The following is a 13,973-nucleotide window of genomic DNA, read 5'->3' as shown; positions in this document are numbered from 1 at the left end:
TTCCTATAGGTCTAATATGATTACAATACCTAACTCTGTTTTCTAATGCTTAGGCTTTGAAGTTGTCTGCTCAGATAGCATGATTATTAAGTAAGGGGTGACTTGAGGAAACAGTAGCTCCAGCCTATAGGTTTCCTTCAGTACACCTTCACTTAACACCTATTTGGTATTGTATTAGGCTATTCTGGATAAATGAAGAGGAGTTATTCTCAAGTTTTGAAACATACCAAACAGGTTAGGGAGCAGAAGTAGTTTCACTGAGATTCTGTTTTCTTGATAAAATTTAGTCAACTATAATTTCTTAGCAATCTGTAGTGGAAACCTATAGTCCCACATCTACTCTGGGAGAACATGTCCAAAGAAAAGCCAGCTAGGAAATCTTTGGTGTGCTAATGCATTCAATAACTAAGGTCTTCAAATAAGATAATTCATTCCTGGGACCCATGCAGGAGCTTCTAAGCAAGGCTGGTGGCAGCTTAAATTGATTTTAGTTAAAGCAGTATCTTTAGTATTCAAGCCTCATAATAATGACCTATCATTTACACAGCATCTACTATGGTTTCAGCTACTGTACTAGGTCCTCTTTATACTTAATCTGAATGTTGCTAACAATTTGCAAGTTAGTGATTGTTCTACTATCTCTACAAATGAAAAAACAAAAGCACATGTCAACATGTGATTAGCTCAGGGTCACACAACTAGTATATAGTGAAGATTCCAAATCAGAAGCATCTGATCACAAATGTACTGAAAACCATCTACTCACCCCCCCTCAATTGATAGTTATTATTTATTAAAGTCCAGGTACTATCCTAGGCAATTTACTTATATGATCACCATCACAGAAAACTTAAAAGAAGAAAATTTATTCAAGTAGATGCCTAGCATGGTGGCTCGCACAGGACAGTAATGCAATCTGTTGAATGAGCAAATAACTAGAACTAGTAGGTAATTATCAATCATATAGATAATAACAGTTCTTATAAATGTGGTAATTGGCTTCTTTTGGAACTACTATTTTAAAAAACCCAGGGTCATAGATCATTTCCTTGGATGAGCTATGGTGAACTGATACTGACTTGCAGACTTGTTAATGTTAAAGAGAGGGCTTCTGATTCTGGGGGTTGGGCTGAGGAAAGCCAATGACTCCGAATCATACAAATTCTGCAATAATGATTTGCACTAGTTTATTGTAAACACCATCAAATTAGAAATCAGGGAATGTGAGCCCAAATTCTGGTTCTAATTTGTTAAGTAACAAAATGGAATAAGTTAGTTAACCTCTTTGAGCCTTGTCATTTGAAATGGAAATAGTAGCTTCTATGATTAACAGGACTGCTCTGAGGATTAAGTGGAATCACATCTGTGAAAAGTTTCTCTCTCCTATATAATAGGGTAATTTAGGTGGTTGGCGAGAGCTAGGAAAGACAAAAATGATTCTCTGTTACACATGTGATATTAAGACATCCAGCTGAATAAGTAATAAGAATTAAAGAAATTTTCTATTTTATTCATTTTTGTATTTTTTCCTTCCTTTGTGAACTCTGTTTTGGCACAGTGCATACACAACCAGAGTCCTTGGGTCTTCTTCCCAGTGATCGTATTGGCTAGTCGACCTCAGCTTCTCAAGCAGGGAAGGTGTATGACTGGGCCTTGTGAGTTAAAAATAGAGGTTTGATAGCCAACATGCAAGGTCTTCAAAGGCGGCTTTGAAGTGGGCATCCAAGTGGGCTTGGATAAGGCTTTGACCCCTCACTATAAATCCCAGGGCTTCAGAACTATAGGGGCACTACATAGACTATGGGTAGAGTGGGATGAGGAGAAGATTTGGAATTAGGAGGGGACCTGGGCTCAAGTTCTGGTCCTACTACTTTCTGACCATGTAGCTGTAGGCCAAGCATGCCACTTCTTAGAGCTTTAATGCTTTTATGTATAAAATAGGGAAAAAGAATCCCTACTTTATAGGATTGTTATGAAGATCAAATCAGGTAATACAAATGAAGCTGCTCTGTTCACCATAAATTTCCATATGAGTGGCAGTTTTTCTTAGAACACATGTTAATCTTTGACTCCATAACAAGTTTAGGTTGTCCATATTTCAAACGAATCTTTGAGTTATAGAATTTTGGGATGAAGACAACCATCAAAGTATTTATTCTTCATTGGTTTCCAAACTATGTTCCTTGGAGCCCTAAGATTCTGTAAGATTGACCTGAGGCTTATTTCATGGTAGTGAGTGAGAGGCACTGGCTTTAAATCAACCAGCTCTACTTGGATCTGTATACAATGTTTTTAACAAATAAAGAGTTTGGCTGCTAAAGGAAAGTTTATCCTTGGATAGAGGAACTCTGAGGTTTCTTCAAGCTCTAATATTCTAATAAACAGAACAGTTCAAACCTCAGATGGCCTAGGTAGAAAGTGAGTTCCCCACCACTGGAGGTAACCAAGCAGAAGGTAGACAGACATTTTGTATTTCTTTCACTATCACCTAATATTTCCTCCCACTATAATTCCCAAGGCAGTTTAAAGAGCACTAAGAGTTCCTTGAAGCAAAATTTGAAAACCATCAATTTAGTCCAAACTACTCCTCTCACAATATAGATGAAGAAATTGAGACCCAGAAAGGGAAGGGGTCACACTATGAGTTAGTAGAACCTAACTGTTCTGAACCTAGAACTAGAACCTAAGTGTTCTCTCAATCCCTTCTTTCTACCATATTATATTAGAAGAGTTCCTAAAGGTAATATTGATGACAGAGTATCAGTCAGGCTCAAAACTATCTTTGCAGGTGAGCCTGTATGTGCACATGTAGAAGAATATCTTAAGGTATATAAGGTTATGGTGTCCACACGGTCTGTGATTATGGGGACATTCGCTGACTATATATGTGGGTTGAACATGCAAACGTGATTGCTGTATGCTGATGTGAGGAATATGGAATATTCCATAATGCTGCTCTTCTTGATTTATTAATTTTCCTTATTTTTAAAATGGAAATTATACCATTCACTTCCCTCCATAGGGTTATAGTGAGTACTGCATGAGTTAATTGGCAGGGAAGGATCAGACATGGCGCTGGCCCATAGGAGCAATTCACTAAATATGATCTACCTTATCCCATGCCCCTAGTTTCCATTTCCTTACCAGGCAAGGCCTTGGCCCACTTGACCACATGTACAAGTTGTCTTTCGCCCAATTCATTAAGGCTAGAGAGCAAGGCTGCAAAGGAGTCGGGCTGGTTGTTGTCGTGTCCAGCACATACCACGCCTGGCTCAATGGCTTCCAGGACATTCAGAAAGATGGGCTGACACTCATAGCCTTCAATGTGTGACACTGTCAGCTTCTGGGTTGGCTCCTCAGTGGGGCTGGTGGCATTGGAAGCCTCCCCTTCCTCCTGTAGTTTCAGATTACCAAGTTTCTTCAGCTTCCGGGCTATTGGGAAGGAAAGGAAACTTGGATTTATTATCAATGGCCAAACACACAACTCAACTACCCTGTTAGAAGAGTTGACTAAGCTAAGAAAATAAGTATGCTCATTCTCCCTGGTTACAGAATCTAAACTCCATAAGGACAAGTGCTCAGTTTAAACACTGGTTGAATGAACTGAATGAATGAATGAATGATTCATCATTCCAAATCCCTACTAAATCCAAAGTTTCATATCTTGCTTTCTCCTCAGGCCCACTCTGGATTTAATAAATGGGAATTTTCTCGTGTTACAGCATTTCCTATTGAACACTATAACAGCCTCAGATATTGTCAAATGTTTACACCCATAGTTGAACATACACTGTAACACACATATTGATTTTCATCTTTACCAAAGGGGAAATTAAGAAGCTAAAGGGCTGAAATCCCCAATATTATCAAAGAACTAACAGAATGTCCCTGACTCTATACTCTGTAAAATAGGAGCCATACTAAGAGGCAGACATCAGAAAGAATGATAGAAATAGCATTATTTAAAACAACAATAATCTCAAACTCAAATCTGAAGAGCCAACCTCCCCCTGTGCCTGCACACACACAATTTAGATAGAGGTTTTTGGGCGTCCTGATGTTTATTTTGTTTTATTTTCCCTGGCATTTATATTGGAAGAAAAATAAGTAATTGAAAAGGTTATAACTTTGAGGCCTAGCATAGGCAGTTGTACTGGGGAGAACCATAAGCTACTTTATGTTTAATCCCTTTAAAATAGCAATAATAATAAGTAAAAAATAAAAGAGAGAATTTGATTGCTCAATTTAAATGGATAAATAGAACAAAACCTGTTGTTCATGTTTCTGGATCCTATAGAAAAAGATCTGGAACTGACTTCTGGAACTGACTTTCAGTTATAATTAGAAAAATAAGTCTTGGAAACTCCAATCATAGTGCAACTCAGTAAGTCAATGCAAGGATGGTTCAAACATTTGGATCAACAACTAGGATACAGGAGGAGAAAATGGTAGGGTTGGTGGTGTAAGAGGAACACAGAGAACTCAGGGTAAAATAACAGGTGAGACTAGAAAATCAACCCAAAGTACAAGATGACATTGTCCAGAAATCATTTCTGCAGGGCTTGCACAGTCAGTATTAAGGAGATATGCACACACACTGTCAACTCCCATGCCCCACCTCCACCAAGGGCACAGGATAGAAGGTATGGGCCCATCTTCTCCCAGATCTAGAGGCCTGGAACCCAAAATATCTTGTCATGTGGTGAACCAATTGCTGACATGGATTCTTGTAGGCGTCTGCACAGTTTGGTAGTGCCTCCTGGATCTGTTCCCTTGGTACAGTTTCTAAAGGTAGACCCCATCTTTCCCATCACTAGCAGTTCCTGGCTTTGAGCTCAGGAGCTGTCAGACCATGTCTTCCCCATTCCAATCTGAAAGAGGACAGAGATGTTATTAGCTCTATGCCTGAGGTAACTAACAAAAATGAAGATAACGATTTTTTTTAATTTTTTAAGTTTTTATTCATTTATTTTTAATATTAAATATAATTTATTGTAAGATTGGTTTCCATACAACACCCAGTGCTTATCCTAACAGATGCCCTCCTCAATGCCTATCACCCACTTTCACCTCTCCCCCATGCCCCGTCAACCCTCAGTTTGTTCTCGGTATTTAAGAGTCTCTTATGGTTTGCCTCCTTCCCTCTCTGTAACTTTTTCCCCCTCCCCCTCCCCTATGGTCTTCTGCTAAGTTTAAAGATAACTATTTTTTCAGGGTCTTCTATGTGCCTCACTTCATGAACACATTGTATAATTTATTTACACATGATCCTAGGAAGTTAGGAGTATTTTCTATCCCTGTTTTATAAGTGAGTAAACTTAGGAAACACAGATATCAAGAAAGGGAACCCAATAATCTGAACCTGGTTTGCTGACTACGAAGCTTATGCTCTTTCTACTGTATCATGATGCTTCCTCAAGGTCTCTGAAGCCTGAACACTACTTCTAGCCAAACAGCAGAGTTGAGGAGCGGGGCTGGGCTTATATTCCCTCTGACTTCCATCTTCACCCTTGACTTCAAACTTCAGTAACTAGTATCAAATCCAGAAGGGAAGAGGCAGAAAACTATGAAAATATTCCAGCCATGTGCCCAAAGTAGAAACAGGTTTGGGACACTATAATGGCTTTAAAATTCACATACAATGACAAAGTAGGAAAGGTCTACAGAAATTTTCTCACCCAGGAGCCACAGCTTCAAAATACCTTCAGGGTCTACATAGGCAATAGAGTGGTGTGTGCTTGTCTGTGTGTGTGTGTGTGTGTGTGTGTGTGTGCACAGGAGAATGGTAGGAACTTTGGTGAACAAGAGTAAATGGCTACTGGCCTTCCTGCCCCTGCCATGCACATGCACGTGCACACATATACACAACCCTAGAAGGCATTAGTGTAACATTGAAAAATCTTCCTGGAGCTCCTCTGTATTCTAAAGGTAAATTAGTACTTAACTACCATTTTGAGACTTCTGACATTAATCCAAACTTTCAAGTCAAAGATGGGGAGGCTGAGTCCAGAAAGAGTGATCACCTACTGGCAAAGCTAAGACTAAAACCAGGGCTTTTATTCCTGATCCAGAGTTCTATGTGCCACATCAGCTCTCTTTTTGACTAACTTGTTTCTACTTTGTCACAGTTCTTGCCTCTCTGAGTCTCTTCTAGATATGCACTGTCCAACACAGTAACTATCCACAGGTGGTGATTTACATTTAAATTAATTAGAATTAAAGAAAATTAAAAATATAACTCCTTATTCTCACTAGCTACATTTCAAGTGCTCAACAATACAGACATAGAATATTTCCATCATCCCAGAAAGTTCTATGGAATAATGCTGTGAATCTAGACTGTTTTCTGGGTCAGCTGTCTCATTTGTCATGCCCTATTCATGCTATTGATAAAGAAGAAAAGAATATAAATACATTTTATACCGATGAATCTATGAGCTTTTCTGAAAGGTACAGGGACAAAGCAATTGGTGCTGATGCAATCAGTGAAGTATGCTCTGTCACCTCAACTCTCTCACCAGAGATGTCAGTGGGGTGATGACTCGTGGACCTAAGTAAACTGATTACAAACAAGAGCAGTATGTGCAGATACTTTGGGGAGAATCCATAAACATGAAATAATTCCCCTTCTCTACATAGTGCTAATGAGAACTTGGCTGGTATTTTCACATCCTCCTCCTCTAGATCTATATGGCATCTGCTTGAGGAAAAGAAGCTGCATTCCCACTGGCCTCTAAGACCTGGGTAATGTGCTGTCCTTGCATCCACACTGGCCCAAGCTGCACCAGGTGTTCTGGCCTCTCTGCCTGAAGAGGGTGACTGTACTGAACGTAATTGAAATCAGATTCCATTCATTCTGCCAGGGGATCCTCTGTTCTCTTTCTGCAGCAGAGACCAGCATGTTGCTAGACGACTTGGAATGCTGGACAATGAGGCTTGATAGTCTCAGCTGTTACCCAATGCTCAAGGCCTTGTTTTCTTCCATGAAGGCCACCCCCACACCCCTCCTTCCTCCTGCACCTGAGCCCCAGCATCAGATCTAACTCTTTCATGTGAGGTACAGGCCTGCCAACTCCTATTATGACAGAGACCTACTGGTTTACTTAAATTGAGGGTGAATTCAGGAGAAAAGGGATAGTAAAGGTGGATAGTCTTAATGGTGTTTGCTGTTTTGCATCTCTTCCCTGTCTTTCAGTCTCAGGTCAGATCAGTGACAACAAAGGGCCACTGGCAAGTCACTTCCCTGTCCCAACTTGCTCTGTAGGGGATTGGAGCACCTGACATGATGTCTGGATCCTGCTGTCTGGATCCTATGGAGAACTCACTTTTCATACTGGTGGTATTAGACCCCTATGAGGGCTGTCTCTAATAGCACCAGAAAAAGATTTTTCAATTCAGGTTCCACAGTGTATCCCCAAGGGGAGGTAAATGTTATTAGTGTGTAGCTTCCATAGCCACTGTGACCATTAGGTGCTGTTCCAGCCTAATTCCTTGCCATCTCAAGATAGAGGCTTTCTTATCCATGGGCAGGGACAAGGCAAGTGAAGTTAAGTTCCCAAAGGTTTAGAAAACTGGAATCACTCTCCCTAAGGTCAAGGATGTTTCTCTTCTTCATATCTCACCATAAAATCTGGAGCATAAAAAATCACTTTCTGTGGTAGATGGACTTCTGAGATGGCACCCAACAGTCTCAATACCTGGTTGTATACACATCTTTTTCCAGTTATTTAGTTAAACAATAATCTACTTGTTGTTGTAAAGGGTTTAGGTAGATGTAATTAAGCTCAAAATTGAACTGAATTTGAAGTTTGGTTATCTTTGATGGCTTGAACTACTCAGATTAACTCTTAAAAGAGACTGGGTTCTTCATGGAGTCAGGGGGATTCAACATAAGGAAGAGTCTCTGTTGCTGGCTTTTAAGGTGGAGGGATCAACATGCCAAGGAATAAGATCAGATTCTAGGAGCTCAGAGCAGCCTCTCTCTGTATGATGGCCAGAAAGGAAAGGGGAACCTTAATTCTACAACTGCAAGGAACTGAATCTTGCCATAATCAAATGAACTTGGTCAAGAGCCCTGAGTTCCAGAATACAGTGCAGGCTGGACAATACTTTGATTTCATATTTGTGAAACAGTGAGCTGAGAAACCGGTGTCAGACTTCTGGCTTACAGAACTGTGAACTGATAAATAGTTACTGTTTGAAGTTGTTAAATTTGTGATGATTTTTTTATGAAGCAATAGAAAGCTAATACACTTTGCTTATAGGAGTGTGGTATATGGCAAGATAAGAGGCTTCAGAGTCAGACAATTTTGAGTTCAAATCCCAGCTCTGTAAATTACTAGCTTAATAACTTTGAACTGTTTGCTCTTTCAGATTTTCTGAGATTCAGTTTCCTCATTCTTAGGACACTTATGAGAACCAAATGAGAGAGACTGTTTGGCACATAATGAGTGAGCCCTCCTTTACTCTCCATCCATTTCTAAAGAGTAGGGAGTGAATGGCTTGCAGGTGACCTAACTCGGGCATGGGGAAGAAGGAACAGAAGGATTAAGATAACCAAATACAGCAGAGAAGGGAAGAGTATGACACATTTATTAGATGAAAAAAAGTAACTGAGTTTTTTCTGCATATAACTGGCTATAACACTGAATTCAGATCTTACGTGTAATTCTAAGTGCTAAGTAAACATAAAGATATGTTTGGTGCAGGGCTGCAAATTATTTGTGAAACCAGACTAGGCTATACTTATATGAATGTATTTGAGTATGTGTGTGTGCAGGTGCTTGTATATTACAGTGCTTAAATACAGGGGTCACGATCTCAAATATCTTCACTAGTCAGGCAGATATGTAAATGAGGAAAATAGTCTAGTGAACATAAACAGGGCTGGGGACAGTGAAAAGTAATTGATGCCTGCCTAGGGGCAATCTATGTTAATTTTCTAAACAAAGACTGTGCTTGGCAAACACAATTTTGTAAGTGAATATTGGCCTTGGGAAAGCCAGTTTGTGGCCTCTGACTTAAATCATGCCAGCCATCTTTTCATCTACTGGGACTGTAGTCAGGGGATCTCACTGTATGACCTTGGGGACATCTTTTTCCTTCTTTTGTACTTAGTTTTATCATATATGTACAAAAAGCAATAGTTATGAGCAAAGAATTTGGAGCCAAACTATCCATTGTAAGCCTGGCTGTACTGCTTACTAGCTGTGTGACTTTGGAAAAGACCTAGCCTTTCTGTACTTCAATTTCCTCATCTGTAAGGTGGAGTATTAATACCTAATTAATAAGGTTTTTAATTAAGAATATACAGACACTGTGGTGGTGCCTGTGAGTAGAGGGATGATTCTACAACACCAGAAGGACTGCTTCAAGACTGAAACATGATGAAAAAAATGCATTCACCTTAAGGAGGCACAATGCAATGATGATATCAAAGTTCTAAAATGTTATTTACAATAAAGGTTTTTTTTTTTTTATTATTGTGGTGGTATTCAGAGTCTAATGGCATGTATGACCTTGAACATATCCCTTGACTCTGAGAAGAGGCAAAGTGGGTCTGAACACATGCTTCCTTCTTTCAAACCAGAATAGCAGTGCTTTAGTTTGTAACTACATTTGGGACTCTTCGTCAGATTTTGTTTGAAGAAAAGGTTTCATTGCCAAGAAAATGTTTGAAGGCCTCAGATCTTGTCTATCCCTTCCTCTCCCAACCAAACCTATCCCTATTTAAAATATGAGAAGAATGAAGGCCAAGTTTTGCCTCAGGTCACACAGCTAGATAGTAGCAGATCACTAAAGACTCAGGTACCCAGACTTCTAGGGTGGTACACTTTCCATTTTTTTAGGCTGAATAGCATGTGAATAGGGAGAAGAGGCAGTTGGGAGATGAGTGGTGAGTGGGGAATAAGTAGGACAGGGACAAGAGACAGGGAACAGAGCCAGTCCTTGGCAGGCATGGAATGAAAGATTAGTAAGGGGTGCATCCAACTATAAGTGTACACTAATAATTGCAGACCAAATTTTCTAAGGCAAGAAGCCTCCTTGGCCCTATCCCCCATGCCTCCATTCTCCTCCAAGTCCCAATTTTGAGTCAGAGAAATAGCTTGCAAAAAGAATATCAAATTTTATCTTTCAAGGTTTATGTTGGATTATTTAGTCTAATGGTTTTTAGTTCATGGAGGAGTAAACGTAATTAATAATAGAATGATATGCAATGCTGCATATCCTTGCCAAAGCACACAATCTGGCAGAAACTATTTCCAAGTCTCTCTCTGACTAGTGAGCCAGAATAAAGGGGGTCACTTTCCAGATGCTATCCTGGGTGAGGGGCACAAAGTCATTATCAAAAATCTGCTCATGTGAAATTGCAAAGCCTGGAAATGCTTTCACATACCAGGCTTTTCCACTGGAAAAAGTAACTACGTGAATTTAGAGCATACATGCTTTTACAATTACATTTAAACTGACATTAAAAACAAATGTGAAACAGCCCAAGCTGAACAGGTCAGCATGACCTGGAAAGCAAAGGAGAGAAAAAAAAGAGAGAGAGAAAAGTAAAAAAAAAAGGCTCAAAGTTAACAGCATTAATTCTGTCAGTCTGTTGTAAATAAGAAAATACCATTGCTGTATTAATGGCTTTATTAAGGAAATTTGCTAGCAAAAATATGCAACGTTCAAACAAACAGAAAGCAGTTAAAAATAAACTACATTAGTCTTTCAATCCACATTAGGGAACCTCTTGTTGGCTTAGAGATTCAAATTCTGTCCAAGGAGTGGCAAACTCCCCTCCCTCCAGAAATCTTTCCTTGGCTTTTTTCCAGAATGTTGCTGACTCAGGGGAGGGAGCGAGGGGAGAGAGAGAGAGAGAGAGAGAGAGAGAGAGAGAGAGAGAGATAAGAGATTGAGAGAGAGAGAGAAGGTGGAGAGAGACTGGAGAAGGAGGAGAGTGGGAAATGCAGGCCCCAGGCAAGGCAGAAAGAGTTCTGACTCTCATATTTGTCTGCCCTTGGTCTCACAGACTCCACATCCACAAGAAGGAAACTGGTTTCAATATGGAGTCTTTGGGGCAGAGACAGAGAATATTAAGATATTACAAACTCTAAGTGTCTCTCCACTTAGAATAATGCAAAGTTGGAGGCTGGCTTGAGAGAAGAATAAGAACTCACACCTGATGGAGAGGCAAGTGAATGATGTGAATGAGTAGTGGGGGATTATGGGGTACTAAGGCTAGAAGTAAAAGGTACAGTCTGATCCACTTTCCTCCTTCATCATAACTTCAATAGGAAATAAGAGAAGTAGACACCAGTTTTTAGATTTTGCCTTCCTCCCTCTTTATGAAAGGATTAAGAGTATGTGCTTCTGAAAACAGAATCGCCTTGACTTTGGGAATAAGGAGAAAATAACTGACTCTAGTCTCCTGGTCTGTTTGGAGAGAGGGGCCAGCTGGCTTCTTAGAGCTGCTCCTTCAGGAGAAGCAGAAATCTGGTCCTTGTTTACTGAGCTTATATGGATCAGCTTCTGCCTTCATCTCAGTGACAGAGACTGAGGTTAAAAGCTAAGTCCTTGGCAGTGGTCCAGCAGAATGTAAGGGGAAACTCATGAGCTGAATAATGACCAAGTAAAAATGGCCATAGGAGCCTCAGCTAGGAAGCACCTTGAGTCCCATCAGCAAAGCTTCTTCCTGGCAGCACACTGTGGAAAGTGAGCAACCAAGCCAGAGCTTCACAGCATCCATGCACCTGAGTGCCATCACATATAAGCCAAAATAACTAAAAAGCACTATGCTAATGCCAAGTCATATTATAGAAATCAACAATCATGATACTACTACATGAAAGATAATTGATATTACTTCTAGAGCTAGTCCTCACAACATCCCTGTGAAGTAGGGAAATGATGAGTTCCATTGAAGGGAGTCATTAACCAAGAGAGTAGCACCTAGCCCCAATGGTGGAGTCTGTTTCGAGGAGCAAGGGTAAGAGGCCCTAAGCTTCAGATTCCAGGTACTTCCAAGGTATCCATTAGAACCTTCTAGAGCCCTCATTTCTGAATGAAGTTGGTCAGCCTTTCTTCGGTGTCTGGTTGTTCTGAGACACTTGCAATTGCCAACCGGGAATTTTTCTAATATGAAATAGAGACACCGTTGAATGTAGCAACTTAAAGGATGGGCTTGCATCTAGCAGTCCCCATAATCAGATGCTTGAGTGAGGTCCTCTGATGTAAGAGGCAGCATGCAAAATTTTTAGAGAGGGGGTGGCTGCAATTTTAGATTGGGTTTTTTTTTTTTCTTTTCCTACCTACCTGTAAGATAGGCAAGATGGAAAAAATGGAAAATTCCTACTTAAAGTTGTTTTCCCCCCTCTCTTTTATGCTTTATTGACAAATATACTAAAGTGTGTGTGTGTGTGTGTGTGTATATATATATATATATATATATATATATATATGTTTGTGTGTGCCTCTTTGTACACAGCAGGCAAGAATCAGTTGGTGAGGGTGGAGGATATGGAGGAAGATAAGGGAGGTAGAATTTAACAGCCTCATTACAGCTACTCAGAGCCCAACAAAGACTCCCTATTTGGTCTTCTGAATTTCTTGCAGCAGCAAACAATCCCATAATATTAAAAGCATTATTATTCAGCCTGGAGATGGGAATGCTTCGAAATTATTGTCTCTGTGCCTAACAGCTCACTAATCAAAGCTTTCATGCCTCATTTTGCACCCTGGGGAGAGTCTTCAGTCTCTTTTAGTTTCATCGTGGCCAGCATGACACACCACCCCGTGCAAGCCTGGGGTGACCTTTTATCTTGGTCAAGATCCAGATTTTCTTCTTAGCTCCAAATGCCCGTCCAAATTTTCTGCAGGTGATTTCCTCAGGATTTGTGCTTATGTTTTTTAGATTGCTGACTGCTAGAAGGCTGAAATGTCAATTTTCACTTCTGCCACAGAACCATTGGTCCAATGGGGTTTTAAGCAGGGGAAAGAAACACATTTCTTAAGATATCTAAAAAGGGCAGCCAGGATTAACTAGACTGAGGAAAATGGAACCTGATTCTAGAAAATGTGTGATCCAGGGTAGTGATGCTGTTTCTGGTTTACTTCCTAGATACCTGTTGTCATGGCAATATTATCAATAATAGACAATCTGAAGGCTCTACTGATTTCGGAGTGGCTGTGTACTTTTTTTCCCTTAGTTCTACATCATATAAACATGATCCCAAAGGATGTGCAAAATTCTCTAAAAAAGCATCTTGCTCAAGTAAATTGCCTATGTATAAGTTCGGTTCAATAAGAAAATATCTTAAATGCTTTTGTGATCTTACGGACCACATTATACAATTTGTGAAAACAGTTGTCTATCTTTTAAAATTTTTTAATGTTTATTTTTGAGAGATGAAAAGAGAGAGGGAGAAAAAGCATGAGCTGGGGAGGGGCAGAGAGAGAGAGAGGGTGACAGAGGATCTGAAGCAGGCTCTGTTCTGACAACAGAGAGCCCAACGCAGGGCTCAAAGTCACAAACTGTGAGATCATGATCTGAGCCGAAGTCAGATGCTCAACCAACTGAGCAGTTGGCTATCTTTTTAAATCAAAAGTAAAATGTTTTTAAACAAGCAGTTATTTTATTTCAAATAATTTTTTTCTGAATTGTTTTATTTAGAAAATACTTGCCTTTGTATATATGACCTATTGTGTGCTGTGTACTCTTAGCTTTCTGCCTACTGCCTTCAGAAAATAATTCTTATGACATCATTTTACTCTCTCAAGAGCAACTGATGGATTTTAGAGAAGTTACAGCAAAAGTAAACAACAATAAAATCTTTCTGCTCCTACTACACTTTAAAAACTCAGGGATTTTAAATGGAAAATTTACAAGTAAGATACTCATTGAAGTACCAGATATGGGTAATCATCAATTTTGATGACTAGAAAAAAATTCTTTACCAAGACAGACTACAACATGTATGTGCTGT

The 13,973-nt window shown here is 39.8% G+C and overlaps 1 protein-coding gene across 1 annotated transcript in view; it reads right to left on the bottom strand.

Moving 5' to 3' along the window:
• The window catches only part of AR (androgen receptor), a 182,090-nt gene that overhangs the window by 11,375 nt on the left and 156,742 nt on the right, over positions 1 to 13,973 (bottom strand). Inside the window, exon 4 of the mRNA XM_043571234.1 lies at positions 3,145 to 3,432. Coding sequence (XP_043427169.1) covers positions 3,145 to 3,432 — 288 coding nt within the window. The remainder of the gene's footprint in view (positions 1 to 3,144; positions 3,433 to 13,973) is intronic.

The sequence above is a fragment of the Prionailurus bengalensis genome, chromosome X (genome assembly GCF_016509475.1).
Source record: "Prionailurus bengalensis isolate Pbe53 chromosome X, Fcat_Pben_1.1_paternal_pri, whole genome shotgun sequence".
Classification (NCBI taxonomy): domain Eukaryota; kingdom Metazoa; phylum Chordata; class Mammalia; order Carnivora; family Felidae; genus Prionailurus; species Prionailurus bengalensis.
This window is presented reverse-complemented; position numbering and strand designations above follow the sequence as displayed.